The sequence below is a fragment of the Ascaphus truei genome, chromosome 20, assembly GCF_040206685.1.
Source record: "Ascaphus truei isolate aAscTru1 chromosome 20, aAscTru1.hap1, whole genome shotgun sequence".
Classification (NCBI taxonomy): domain Eukaryota; kingdom Metazoa; phylum Chordata; class Amphibia; order Anura; family Ascaphidae; genus Ascaphus; species Ascaphus truei.
This window is the reverse complement of record NC_134502.1, coordinates 32077365-32092611: the sequence shown is the minus strand read 5'-3', so window position 1 is coordinate 32092611 and position 15247 is coordinate 32077365. Positions and strand designations below refer to the sequence as shown.

Genomic DNA, 15247 nt, shown 5'->3' with positions numbered 1-15247 from the left:
GTGTGTGTATGTATGTATGTGTGTATGTATGTGTGTGTATGTATGTATGTATGTATATATATATATGTGTGTGTGTATGTATGTATGTGTGTGTGTGTGTATGTATGTATGTGTGTATGTATGTGTGTGTATGTATATGTGTGTGTATGTATGCGCGTGTGTGTGTGTGTGTATGTATGTATGTGTGTGTGTGTATGTATGTATGTGTGTGTGTGTGTATGTATGTATGTATGTGTGTATGTATGTGTGTGTATGTATGTATGTATGTATGTATGTATGTATATATGTGTGTGTATGTATGCATGTATATGTGTGTGTGTGTATGTATTGTGATTCCGTCACTGCCCTCTAAGGGCTAGAATGGGGCAGTTGTGGGACTTTACAGCTCTCAGAGAGTTAATCATTCTGGAAAGGTCTGTTCAGCTGTGAGTTAATGAGCTAATTAGCCTGTATAGTCAGGAAGTGATACAGAGATCCCCCCCCCCCATGCTGCCAGACACACACTGTTGAGAATTAGGCCTCGGGCATGGTCCGCACTTATGCGCTGACCCGTGCTGAGTCGCGCTGCTGCTCGGCACTGAGCCCCTGCAGCCGCAATGAGAGCGGCTTTAGCAGGGGCTCGCTTTCGGAAGCGTAGGTCTTAGCAAAATTTTAAATTAAAGTGCTCAAGGGAGCGCAGGGCAGGCCCAATGAGGGCGAACAAGCTCTGTGATGTCACAGCCCCCCCCGACACGCCCCCGGACGGCGCGCAGACTAAAGCCACGGAAAGCACCCGCTTTCCCTCAGCCTCCGCGTGCCTCCGCACGGCTGCAGTCCTATGAACGCAGCCTTAGAAGGGCCTCTGATGGGAAAAACCACAATAAACCGTCTCCTCATGCAAAGACCAAGTCCAACCCTTGGCGTCAGGAGATCTCCACTTCACCCCTCTATCCCTTAACCCCACGATGCCCGAGTACCAGCCCCGCATGCGATTACAGGAGATACAATGTATGTATGTGTCATGGGAGACCAGTTATTGCCACATTTATACCTGGATCCTTTGATTAAAACAAAAAACGTGAAATCAAATACATTGTAATTTATTCACCTGTAGACGGACGTTCACAGAGGTACACAGTTGGAGTCGTTTATAATGTGAAATTATAATAAGGCTTTATTGTGCCTCTTCCTTGTTATCAGGAAATTCATCCAAAAACAGGGGGGGGAACAAAGCTTCTAATCACTTGGGAGTATTTCTAGTGAAACACTATGCATTAATTCACATCTCCCTTAGTCAAGCAGGTTCTCGCAGCCCCAAAACATATAACATGCAATAAGCAGATATAAGCAGTCTCTTAAGAATAAAAGTCTTATCTGTTTCTTGGAAGGAATATCTTGTCACTTCCTGGTTCAGCTTCAGGTGTAGTAGATTTCCCTGTGTCTTCAAATCAGGTCTGCTGTGCAGAGCTCAAGACCGGTCAGCTCCAGAGATGGGTGTTCTTTTAGTCAGTCTCTCCTGTGAGACTCAAAAACACTGCTCTGTCTCCAAAGGTCAGCTCACACGTGAGCAAAGGAGGAGTTACTTCCTGTCTCAAAGGCAGGCTTTTTTTACTACCTGTAATCAGGCAGGTGGTGCTAGTTAATTTGCTACCAGCAGTTAACCACCACACTGCTGGATTAGAGGCACCTTTCTGAACAGGGATAAGTCCCCTGTTACATCACCTAAAGAACACACACAGCGTAATTAAAGAATAACACGAATAAACAGTTACTGGGATGGGGTAAAACGAAATAAACTGTCCACGGAACGAAATACTCAGAAATCAAGTCTCTAGGCACCCATCACCAGACGTGGAGTTGATGCACAAAAAGAGCTGGGTGATAATCCTTGCCTAGGAGGCACTAGCGGCAACCCCTGTTTCCCCCGCCAAAATTAAACTTTTCGGTCCCCCAATGCAGGATTAGTTAGCAAATCCTTAGTCCTTACGAATGCTGCAAGCTGGATCCAGATCTTGGTTACGTTGTGAAAGTCTTCGTACGGCACGTTGTATCTGCTTACAAGATGGGACTTCTTTACAAGGTGGAATTCAGGTGGTGTACATGAGAAGAAGACTAACCCAGTAAGGAGTACTACGTCAGAACAGGGTTGTATTATTAAAAACAAACGATGCGAATATTATATCTCTGGCGCCCCTGCACATAATATAACTTTATTATTGTCCTTAATTAAAATAACGGTGGTTAAAACGGGTATTAAAACACCCAATTGTATCCGGTGGCATAAACTTGTAATGATGAAGTGCAGGATAACTCGAGGTGGCGAAAGGGTTAAATGTGTCCTTTCACGTGCCCTGCCCGAGTAATATGCCCCAGGCTTGCGATGTGGTACTAGCTAGTCCACTAGTCACTGAATGTGAACCACGCTACCTCCAACGGTACAACACTGGCAGCCAGACCAGCAATTGATATTATAGGCGGTCATAACACATAGTTATGAAAGATGCGCAGGGTTAAATACAATATATGGAAATAACCTGCATACTGTACATATGTATAGGTAATACACACGCGTGTAATAATGTCATGGCGGTGATCCGTGGGTGGGGAAGGAACATGTCCACGTAGAAGATATAACCCCAGTTAGTGCACTCTGTCATAACCTGGCTGTGTGGTGAAGGAATTACAAATCATTAAACTTTATTGGTGTCCATTAAAATAAAGTGGAATAAAACCAGCATTAAACAAAAAGTTTGTGTCCCATGTGTCACGCTTGCGCTCTCCTCACAAGCGCAGGGAAAGGGAAGGACCCGTTAGCGAGGTGGGGAATCCGCAAGGGATACGAAAGGAGTAAGTTGCCGCGCAGCTGGGGATCGGCGCACGTAGGCACGTGACCGCGCGCATGAGAATGCGCAACGCGTCCGGAGGTGCGAAGCCAAGCTCAGAGACACGACTGATCCAGCTGCATGTGCGCGCATGCTCTGACAGCAGAGCAGGAGAGCACGCGTTCTCAGGCACCAACGCGGGGGTTGTGGGAAGCCAACGCTTCAGCACGGGAGTCTGGAAACGGAAACCAGGAACATGGGCATGGAGTCCAGAGCACAAGGTAACATCCAGAGAAGGATTGCTTCTTGGAGAACGTACAGACTTCTTAAAGGCATAGTGACAGAAACAGCAAGGTGCAGTGAAACTAAATATAACATAAGGGTTCTTAGTCTAATCCATTGGCCAAGGAATTATAAGCCTGCTACCACGTCAAGGTGAACCCTACTAAGCAGGTACATACACTACCCAACGATAAACTAACCTCAGTAGTATAAGAGTGAGTCTTCCAGAATCCAAAGGAGAGTAAAGGTCCCAAGGAGGTCCAGCCAGGAACAGCGTGCGATGGGTTCTAGCAGGCACCAGGGCAGGCAGCAAAAGACTAAATGCAAAGAGAAAGTCAAAGAGAGGCTTACTTCCTGTCAGGAGGAAGAGGGCAGGATTTGCCAGGAAGCAAGATGGCGTTGCTTGCTTCAGAATCCTTAAAGACACAGGATCTTGACTCGCAGCTAGAGGGCGGCGATCAGAATTAAACAGGTAAAGAAAGGACACGCCGCAGGGGGCGTGTTCCGTGCATCGTTACACCATGTGAAAGGCTCTGTGTGCCGAGTCCAGAACACTCTGGCGATGAAGGGGTTAATATACCCCCTATCCTGCAGTTTCAGGTGAGTAACCCAAATTGAGCAGAGTGGTATTCATACATCCGCTGTTCTCAAATGAGAAGTTCCATACCTCCTGGAGAACTCGGCTAACCGTCTGGTCAGACAAAGTAAAAATCTGTAAGGGGAACCTGTATCAGGTATACATTAATTTGTGTTAACCAGGTGGGATGTGGTAAAGAACACTGTGGTGTGTTAACCGGCTTCAATAGGGGATCTACTGCACCGACACACTTTATTCGAGCAAATACCCAGTATGTACCTGGCAGATACCTGGAATGCGCCGCTCCTCACCTCTGACAAGCCCCGTTGCGTTTGCCTTCCCAGCCTGGGTTCATGCCTGGCTGACGGGCGGCTGATCTGTTAAATGATAATGATTAGGATTTAATAGGCTGCAATGCTTCGCGTGTCTACCAGATGGCATAAATTCATGAATTGTAATGCAGTATATATATATATACTGTGCAGTATTGCAGCCAGCGGGAATAAAATGCTTCAATCCCTGCCTGGAAAATACCTCAATGCACTCGGGCAGAAAACAGTCACAAACCTCAATACACCCGGGTATACCCGAATTCGTGGGACTAGCCGAGCTCGAATAAAGTGTGTCGCCAGTGTATAGGGGAGGTGCCAGATCAGTCAGCTGTAAGGGACAGTTAGGTGGGACTTCCAGTTGTGCGTGTACAGGACCAGAATATGATGTGGTGTTTGTTGGTCACTGAAGCCACTGTACCATGCTGGCTGACCGCAGCAATCCCGAATGTGACTGGCTGGTGCAGGGGGTCAGTGGTCAGTGTGAGATGGGAACTGTAATAACACCGGCACCGTGTGCTGCTCCCGATCCGGTGCCCTAGAGTAACCTGGTCTTGTGTTCTCCACGAGGTATAGAAGTTCTTATCTGAGAATATTAATACCACTCTGCTCGATTTGGGTTACTCACCGGAAACAGGGGTCCACAGAATGAGACCGCGTTATAACCGGGATCGCGTTATAAAATGTTACCACGCGAGGACTTACCGGCATCTACATCTCTCTCCTCTCTGCAGCTGTCAGCGCTCTCCTCTCTGCTTCATATGGCTGTGTCCACGTGCCGCACTTACGTAGACTTTCGAGCGCAGAGGAAGTTTTTTTTTTTTTTTTAAACATACAATTCAATGCTTTATTGCAAACGGACACATACACCCATGTGGGAATTGAACATTAACACATTTTATATAATACACATGCAAGAGTCGAACTTAAACTCTAGAGCACATTGAAATGGACTGCACTGTAGCGTAGAGGTAGAGAATTGGTACTAATATCCTGGGTTCGATTCCTGTATGATATGGTATAATTTATAAAATAAATAAAAAATAAAATGATAATTTATAAATTATACATAAAAATAAAATTAGTATTATTTTATAATTTTTAAATGAAAAATGGTTTTCAGGCAAAAAGTGACACAGTTTGCTCATTTGCATGCTATTTCCCAGAATCCCTTGCTGCAGTGGAAGCACTGTACACTAGGTGATAATGGTGAAAAGCAGGGTTGCAGACCTGTCTGAGACGTGAATGTGCTCACAAGTGATCTTTTTATTTGCTATATGCTATATGGTGGAGGTTTCTTGTTGCCTTTTTCACCCACCATAAATTAAAATGTTGATATATATATATATACAAGCTGAGAGACCCGGTGTTGCCCGGGATGTGAACCGTGAATAAATATGTGTAAATGTTGAATTGTAAACTGTTAATGTCATGTGACTGTTATGACACACACACACACACACACACACACACACACACACACACACACACACACACACACACACACACACACACACACACACACACACACACACACACAGTCACAGACACTTACACAGACTTATACACACTCATACACACTCATACACACTCTCCCACTCACACACTCACACACACTCTCACACTCTCACACACACTGTCACACACTCAGACACTTACACAGTTACACACACTCACACACAGTCACATACACTTACACACAGTTTCACACAGTCACAGAAACTTACACACACTTTCACACATTCACAGACACTTACACACACTTACACACACTCACAGACACTCACACACACTCTCACACACTTACACACACTTACACACACCAGCACCAACACCCGCTCCCCCCCCCTCCTCCTGCGCAGGCAGCGGTTACAACGGTGGGGAGAAGATGAAGTGGGGACCGGACGGGCAACCCCCCTCCCATCTCCTGACCCGCGGGCTGTCACGCGGTGACAGGGGGAGCCGGGACCGCAGGGGCATCCCCCCTCCCATCTCCTGTCCCGCGGGCTGTCACGCGGTGACAGGGGGGAGCCGGGACCAGAGGGGCATCCCCCCTCCCATCTCCTGTCCCGCGGCCTGTCACGCGGTGACAGGGGGGAGCCGGGACCGGAGGGGCATCCCCCCTCCCATCTCCTGTCCCGCGGGCTGTCACGCGGTGACAGGGGGGAGCTGGGACCGGAGGGGCATCCCCCCTCCCATCTCACGTCCCGCGGCCTGTCACGAGGTGACAGGGGGGAGCCGGGACCGGAGGGGCATCCCCCCTCCAATCTCACGTCCCGCGGGCTGTCACGCGGTGACAGGGGGAAGCCGGGACCGGAGGGGCATCCCCCCTCCCATCTCCTGTCCCGCGGGCTGTCACGCGGTGACAGGGGGAAGCCGGGACCGGAGGGGCATCCCCCCTCCCATCTCCTGTCCCGCGGCCTGTCACGCGGTGACAGAGGGGAGCCGGGACCGGAGGGGCATCCCCCCTCCCATCTCCTGTCCCGCGGGCTGTCACGCGGTGACAGGGGGAAGCCGGGACCGGAGGGGCATCCCCCCTCCCATCTCCTGTCCCGCGGGCTGTCACGCGGTGACAGGGGGAAGCCGGGACCGGAGGGGCATCCCCCCTCCCATCTCCTGTCCTGCGGCCTGTCACGCGGTGACAGGGGGGAGCCGGGACCGGAGGGGCATCCCCCCTCCCATCTCCTGTCCCGCGGGCTGTCACGCGGTGACAGGGGGAAGCCGGGACCGAAGGGGCATCCCCCCTCCCATCTCCTGTCCCGCGGGCTGTCACGCGGTGACAGGGGGTAGCCGGGACCGGAGGGGCATCCCCCCTCCCATCTCCTGTCCCGCGGCCTGTCACGCGGTGACAGGGGGGAGCCGGGACCGGAGGGGCGTCCCCCCTCCCATCTCACGTCCCGTGGCCTGTCACGCGGTGACAGGGGGAAGCCGGGACCGGAGGGGCATCCCCCCTCCCATCTCCTGTCCCGCGGCCTGTCACACGGTGACAGGGGGAAGCCGGGACAAGAGGGGCATCCCCCCTCCCATCTTACGTCCCGTGGGCTGTCACGCGGTGACAGGGGGAAGCCGGGACCGGAGGAGCATCCCCCCTCCCATCTCCTGTCCCGCGGGCTGTCACGCGGTCAGGGGGAAGCCGGGACCGGAGGGGCATCCCCCCTCCCATCTCCTGTCCCGCGGCCTGTCACGCGGTGACAGAGGGGAGCCGGGACCGGAGGGGCATCCCCCCTCCCATCTCCTGTCCCGCGGCCTGTCACGCGGTGACAGGGGGAAGCCGCGACCGGAGGGGCATCCCCCCTCCCATCTCCTGTCCCGCGGGCTGTCACGCGGTGACAGGGGGAAGCCGGGACCGGAGGGGCATCCCCCCTCCCATCTCCTGTCCCGCGGCCTGTCACGCGGTGACAGGGGGAAGCCGCGACCGGAGGGGCATCCCCCCTCCCATCTCCTGTCCCGCGGGCTGTCACGCGGTGACAAGGGGAAGCCGGGACCGGAGGGGCATCCCCCCTCCCATCTCCTGTCCCGCGGGCTGTCACGCGGTGACAGGGGGAAGCCGGGACCGGAGGGGCATCCCCCCTCCCATCTCCTGTCCCGCGGCCTGTCACGCGGTGACAGGGGGAAGCCACGACCAGAGGGGCATCCCCCCTCCCATCTCCTGTCCCGCGGGCTGTCACGCGGTGACAGGGGGAAGCCGGGACCGGAGGGGCATCCCCCCTCCCATCTCCTGTCCCGCGGCCTGTCACGCGGTGACAGGGGGGAGCCGGGACGGGAGGGGCATCCCCCCTCCCATCTCCTGTCCCGCGGCCTGTCACACGGTGACAGGGGGAAGCCGGGACAAGAGGGGCATCCCGCCTCCCATCTTACGTCCCGTGGGCTGTCACGCGGCGACAGGGGGAAGCCGGGACCGGAGAGGCATCCCCCCTCCCATCTCCTGTCCCGCGGGCTGTCACGCGGTGACAGGGGGAAGCCGGGACCGGAGGGACATCCCCCCTCCCATCTCCTGTCCCGCGGGCTGTCACGCGGTGACAGGGGGAAGCCGGGACCGGAGGGGCATCCCCCCTCCCATCTCCTGTCCCGCGGCCTGTCACGCGGTGACAGGGGGAAGCAGGGACCGGAGGGGCATCCCCCCCTCCCATTTCACATCCCGCGGCATGTCACGCGGTGACAGGGGGAAGCAGGGACCGGAGGGGCATCCCCCCTCCCATCTCCTGTCCCGCGGGCTGTCACGTGGTGACAGGGGGAAGCGGGGACCGGAGGGGCATCCCCCCTCCCATCTCCTGTCCCGCGGGCTGTCACGCGGTGACAGGGGGAAGCCGGGACCGGAGGGGCATCCCCCCTCCCATCTCCTGTCCCGCGGGCTGTCACGCGGTGACAGGGGGAAGCCGGGACCGGAGGGGCATCCCCCCTCCCATCTCCTGTCCCGCGGCCTGTCACGCGGTGACAGGGGGAAGCCGGGACCGGAGGGGCATCCCCCCTCCCATCTCCTGTCCCGCGGCCTGTCACACGGTGACAGGGGGAAGCCGGGACCGGAGGGGCATCCCCCTTCCCATCTCCTGTCCCGCGGGCTGTCACGCGGTGACAGGGGGAAGCCGGGACCGGAGGGGCATCCCCCCTCCCATCTCACATCCCGCGGCCTGTCACACGGTGACAGGGGGGAGCCGGGACCGGAGGGGCATCCCCCCTCCCATCTCCTGTCCCGCGGACTGTCACGCGGTGACAGGGGGAAGCCGGGACCGGAGGGGCATCCCCCCTCCCATCTCCTTTCCCGCGGCCTGTCACGCGGTGACAGGGGGAAGCCGGGACCGGAGGGGCATCCCCCCTCCCATCTCCTGTCCCGCGGGCTGTGACGCGGTGACAGGGGGAAGCCGGGACCGGAGGGGCATCCCCCCTCCCATCTCCTGTCCTGCGGCCTGTCACGCGGTGACAGGGGGAAGCCGGGACCGGAGGGGCATCCCCCCTCCCATCTCCTGTCCCGCGGGCTGTCACGCGGTGACAGGGGGGAGCCGGGACCGGAGGGGCATCCCCCCTCCCATCTCCTGTCCCGCGGGCTGTCACGCGGTGACAGGGGGAAGCCGGGACCGGAGGGGCGTCCCCCCTCCCATCTCCTGTCCCGCGGGCTGTCACGCGATGACAGGGGGAAGCTGAGACCGGAGGGGCATCCCCCCTCCCATCTCCTGTCCCGCGGGCTGTCACGCGGTGACAGGGGGGAGCCGGAACCGGAGGGGCATCCCCGCTCCCATCTCCTGTCCCGCGGCCTGTCACGCCGTAACAGGGGGGAGCGGTGACCGGAGAGGCATCCCCCCTCCCATCTCCTGTCCCGCGAGGTGAAGGGGTGAAGATGCGCTGATGCGGCGGCCATTTTGTATTTTCCACGACCGCGTTTTAACGGGGTTTACGACAGGAAGGCTTTATTTTAATGGTTAAGCAGTGTGTCGCATGAGGCTGAAGGTGAGTCGGGCGGGGGGGTGTTTGAGGGGGGGGGTGTTTGTGGGGGGGTAGGTTTGTGGGGTGTGTGGGGTTTGTGGGGGGTGGGGGGGTGGTTTTGTGTGACACCGGAGTGTTTTTGGAGTGTTGTGTTGCAAGGTATATGAATTAATTTGGTGCCGACAGGAAGGCTTTATCTTTCCGGTGAAGTAGTGTGTCGCATGAGGCTGAAGGTGAGTTGTGTTGTGTCCTGCGGTTTTCAAGTGCTTACACAATATATATAGAGAGTCTGTACCTGATTCCTTTTGGTGGTAGCAGCCGGTGAGGGTTTAAGTGCGTTCAGAGATGAGAGCTGTGAAGCGTCATCTCCCAGAGCAGTGAGAGCTAGGTGCGTTCCCAAAGCTCAGTGAGGGCTGGGAGAGTGAGGCAGTGGTGAGGTGTGAGGGGGCGGGCCAAGGGGGCCTTGAAACAGTGGTGTGAGTGTGTCAGGCCAATGAGAGGTGTGGGGGGAGGGCCAAGGGGGTGGTGTCAGTGTGTGAGGGGGTGGGCCAAGGGGGTGGTGTGAGTGTGTGAGGCCAATGAGAGGTGTGTGGGGGCGGGCGGGGGCGGGCGGGGGCGGGCGGGGCAAGGGACCAATGAGATTGCCGCTAGGGACAGGGAACACACCAGGGAAACATACATACATACATACATACATACAATGCTTTCAAAAATATATAGTAGATATGTATTCAGCACTCAATAGGTTAAGATGTTTTAAGGAATCTTGTGGTCAGTGTGAAACTAATAGAATGCAATGTTATTGGTATCAGGGGCAACTTGAAACCAAGTTGTATGATGCCCATTTTAGTGATAAGACTTGTTTTTGTAAGTTCCTAATGTTCCTGAGATAAGGTACGTGATGGTAACAACAGAAAAACAAGTATGTAAACAAGTACGTCATTTAGTTGGCTGAGACAGTGATGTATATCTCTTCGATCCAAGGGTATAAAATGTAGCTGTCGCAGGATACGCCACTGCCTTCTCAGATACATGCCACCTTGAATAGAAGTATTTTGTATGCTGTATCCTTGCCGAATCGCTGAGCTGATTGAAGAAATAAAGATTGCTGATTTGAACGGCAAACCTGATTCCCGATTATTACATTGCCGAAGTTTTTCTCACCGTTGACATATCTTGACATCTCCAGTTGAGTTCCTCAAGACCCCACCATGATGTTCCAGGTTGTCTCATCCCTCCTCCTCCTCTCTCTCTTCTCAGTAGGACAAGGGAACTCTAAAAATGTCATCAGTGTCTCCAACGGAGGGGAATTGGGTGAATGGGGGCCAGTTGAAATGTGTCGCGTCGGATGCCATGCCAGAGGATTCTCTCTCAAGGTGAGATAAATATATACAGTAATAAGAATATGATTTCTTGCATGGCAATGTATGTGCTTCTGTATATGGGATTTTGATGGCAAAATATATAAATTGCCCCGCAGAACTTACAATCTAATTTTGCAGGCGCAGTCAAATGCCAGGACTACTTCAGAGGCCAGCTAATTACTGCAAAAATCTCCTTTATAACTGTGATTTATACTTTTACTCTCTGTATTTAGAAGTAGCCGATACTCCCTCCCCACGTATTAGATAACCCCCTTTCATTGTCCATATTAGACACTATGGGGGCTGTGCACAAAGCAGTGATACAGTAAGTGTTTTTAAGTGAGATAAATGCCGTTATGGCACAATTTATGGCGCAATTTTTTTATCAATGACTGTGTTTTGGTGATAAAAAGCCTTATAAGCGTGATACTGCAGTGTTATCACTGCTTTGTGAATCGCGCTGCACGCAATTTTGCACCATAAGGCATTTATCTCACTTAAAAACCCCTTACAGTATCACTGCTTTGTGCATAGACCCCCCTGTGTGATGGGGACGATGCACCCAATAGGTTGACCATTGACTGGCATAGTGTTAATGATGCCCATATTATATGGGCATGATGTACCCACTGTGCCATTCAATTGTTTTATTGGCAGTTGTTATGCATTTAGTTAGCCATGTGATGTGTTTTATTTTGCAATGTAAGGTGTTTTATTTTGGCCTGTTTTTTAATTCCTTCACAATTTCTTGCTATAGTGGTAAATAAATCATGCTCGTATTATATGAGCATGATGTACCCACTGTACCAATGAATGGGTGAAGGGTAGTTGCCTGGGGAGGGTGGTTAGGCCTCGTGGGTGGGTAGTGGCAGATGGTAGGCTAACCCCTTAATTACTACCATGGTTACTAACCGCTAAGGTGATTAAGGGGTTAGGGGACATTAGATTGTCTTTTTTTTATGCACTGTGTTGTTTGTGGCAACGGAGGACATGGACACATAATGATGAGGACGGCTTTCATCGTGGCAGCCTGGCAGGGGTGAGTGCAAGATTTCTTTACTTTATTTCTGCTGCTTATCACTGCTTAGTGCATAGTCCCCTATATATAGGAAATATTACATTCCTCTTTAATTCCCTTATTGCAAATTCACTTTTTAACCTCACTTTTCTCTCCCTCGCCCTTTTCCCTATGAGAAATCTCCTTACATTCCCTAATATAAATCCTTTTACTCTCCCTATCAGTAATGGCCATTGTTTTACCTATTTAAATAATCCCCCGTACTATCCCCCTGATAGAAATCCTTTATCTCTCCCCCCTATTAGAAATCTCACGTATTCTCCCCAATCATAACCCCCCTTATTCCTTCTATTAATCATCCCACTTATTCTACCCTATGAGAAATCCTCTTTAGTCTCCCACTACGTTATATCCCCTTTATACGTCCCATATTAGAATCCCCCTTACTCTCCCTATTAGAATCCCCTTACTCCCCTATTAGAATCCCCCTTACTCCCCTATTAGAATCCCCCTTTCTCCCCCTATTAGAATCCCCCTTACTCCCCATATTAGAATCTCCCTTACTCCCCTATTAGAATCCCCCTTACTCCCCCTATTAGAATCCCCCTTCCTCCCCCTATTAGAATCCCCCTTCCTCCCCCTATTAGAATCCCCCTTACTCCCCCTATTAGAATCTCCCTTACTCCCCTATTAGAATCCCCCTTACTCCCCCTTTTAGAACCCCCCTTACTCTCCCTATTAGAATCCCCCTCACTCTCCTATTAGATATCCCCCTTACTCCCCCTATTAGAATCCCCCTTACTCCCCCTATTAGAATCCCCCTTACTCCCCCTATTAGAATCCCCCTTACTCTCCCTATTAGAATCCCCTTACTCCTCCTATTAGAATCCCCCTTACTCTCCCTATTAGAATCCCCCTTACTCTCCCTATTAGAATCCCCTTACTCCCCCTATTAGAATCCCCCTTACTCCCCCTATTAGAAATCCCCTTTGCTTTCCCATTATCCCCTAAATCCCAAACCTCACTATATCACCCCCCAGTTGGTCCGAGTTTCTGGCCCAGATATGGGGGGCAGATATCTCAATTATTGACATCCGATGCCCCATACCAGGGCCTGTAAGTCGGGAAGAAGGGGGTCCCTGAGTCAGAAATCAAAGCAGTCTAAGAATTGCCCCACAACTCCGTTCTGCCCCCACTGCTGCCTTCTTACCCCATTTAGGTCTGTTCCCTAATGTGAAGTGTTACCTGTAACCCCATAAAGAGCCCCCTCGTTCTAATATCCCACAATTAGGATTAATCTGAGAAGCAACATAGGTAAATTATATGGTCAGGTCAGTGACGTGTTTAATGGGTTAAAGGGTTAGTCCCACATAGGGGCAAAGTGACCTAATGACAGGGGGTGAGAGGGGGAGAGTGGGGATGAAAGGGGGAGGGTGGGGATGAGAGGGGGAGGGTGGGGATAGGAGGGGGAGGGTGGGGATGAGAGGGGGAGCGTGGGTATGCGAAGGGGAGGCTCTTTCAAATTTTAGTTACGCCACTGGCCCCTATTATAATCTCTGTGTTTAAAGGGTCAGTCCCACCTAGGAGCAAAGTGACCTAATAACCGGGATGTGTTTAATGGGTTAAAGGGTCAGTCCCACCTAGGAGCAAAGTGACCTAATGACAGGGACGTGTTTAATGGGTTAAAGGGTCAGTCCCACCTAGGAGCAAAGTGACCTAATGACAGGGACGTGTTTAATGGGTTAAAGGGTCAGTCCCACGAAGGGGCAAAGTGACCTAATGACAAGGACGTGTTTAATGGGTTAAAGGGTCAGTCCCACGTAGGGGCAATGTGACCTAATGACAGGGATTAATGGGTTAAAGGGTCAGTCCCACGTCGGGGCAAAGTAACCTAATGACAGGGATGGGTTTAATGGGTTAAAGGGTCAGTCCCACGTAGGAGCAAATTGACCTAATGACAGGGACGTGTTTAATGGTTTAGAGGGTCAGTCCAACTTACGGCCAAAGTGACCTAATGACAGGGATGGGTTTAATGGGTTAGAGGGTCAGCCCAATTTAGGGGCAAAGTGACCTAATGACAGGGACATGTTTAATGGCTTAAAGGGTCAGTCCCACGTAGGGGCAAAGTGACCTAATGACAGGGACGTGTTTAATGGGTTAGAGGGTCAGTCCCACTTAGGTACAAAGTGACCTAATGATAGGGACGTGTTTAATGGGTTAAAGGGTCAGCCCCACAAAGGGCCAAAGTGACCGAATGACAGGGACATGTTTAATTGGTTGAGGGGTTATGAGTAGTTATATATGAGATGGATACATTGTAACTGATCTTCCTGATACAGGTGGAAGGGAACCAGGGGAAGGGGAATGATACGGCTCTGAATGCGATCCAGCTGTACTGTGTTAACAACAAAAACAATTGGGAAAAAACAATCCAGTCTACTGAAGGAAGGTGAGCCTCACATAACATTATCTACAGTTTTCCAAACCTCACAGTTCTCTTCATCACACGTGCCGAGATTTCCAAACCTCACAGGTGTCTTCTTCACATGTACAGAGCTTTCCAAACCTCACAGGTCTCTTCTTCACATGTGCAGAGCTTTCCTAACCTCCCAGGTCTCTTCTTCACATGTACAGAGCTTGTCAAACCTCACAGGTCTCTTCTTCACATGTGCAGAGTTTGCCAAGCATATAGTATGATGACAGGATTTTGGGGTTTATAAGGAGGGGTGTATAAGGGAGTTCCGAGGGCAGCAACATGTTGAGGTATATAGGGAGGGAAATTAAGGCAGCTGGAAGGATAGCAAGGTATTCGAATATATAGAGAGGGGTATCACCAGGAGATTAAGGGGGGGGGGGGAATACCACTTTATAGATTAAAAATCCCCTTTACTCTCACCCAATTAGAGATACCCTTTGCTCTCACCCTGTTAGAGATCCCCTTTAATCTCACCCTATAAGAGATCCCCTTTACTCTCACTCTATTAGAGATCCCCTTTGCTCTCACCCTATTAGAGATCCCCTTTACTCTCACCCTATTAGAGATCCCCTTTACTCTCACCCTATTAGAGATCCCCTTTACTCTCACCCTATTAGAGATGCCCTTTACTCCCCTGAAGGACGTAGGACAGGAGTTATAACACTATATAGATAATTGGTTATATCTCCCCTAAAGTCCTGTGCCCGTCCTACAGGTCAGGTCTCCTTTGCAAAAGCACCTAGGAAGTTTCCTCTTCACCACTAACCACGTCCTCCTTCTTCTCTCTCAGGTGGGGCTCATGGACCACCCCTGTGCGGTGTCCCAACGGCAACCTCATCGCTTTCAACTTGAGAGTAGAGCCACCTCAGGGGGACGGTGACGACACCGCCGCCAACAACATCATGTTTAAGTGCTCAGACGAAACGATACTAGAGGGATCTGGACTCTCGTGGGGGACATACGGACCCTGGAGCCTGTCCTG

At 52.1% G+C, this 15247-nt stretch overlaps 1 protein-coding gene across 2 annotated transcripts in view; it reads left to right on the top strand.

Annotated features, from left to right (window-relative positions):
* The first annotated feature begins 10445 nt into the window (after positions 1-10445).
* The window catches only part of LOC142470867 (vitelline membrane outer layer protein 1 homolog), a 230000-nt gene continuing 225198 nt past the window's right edge, over positions 10446-15247 (top strand). The window contains exons 1-3 of one of the 2 annotated variants that reach the window (XM_075577667.1): positions 10567-10783; positions 14129-14238; positions 15056-15247. The exon at positions 15056-15247 is cut by the window's right edge and continues 346 nt beyond it. In XM_075577667.1, the coding sequence (XP_075433782.1) occupies positions 10619-10783; positions 14129-14238; positions 15056-15247 (467 nt within the window). In that variant the 5' untranslated portion in view covers positions 10567-10618. Of the gene's footprint in view, positions 10784-14128; positions 14239-15055 lie in introns of both variants that reach the window. The other variant, XM_075577668.1, reaches the window with a different exon arrangement.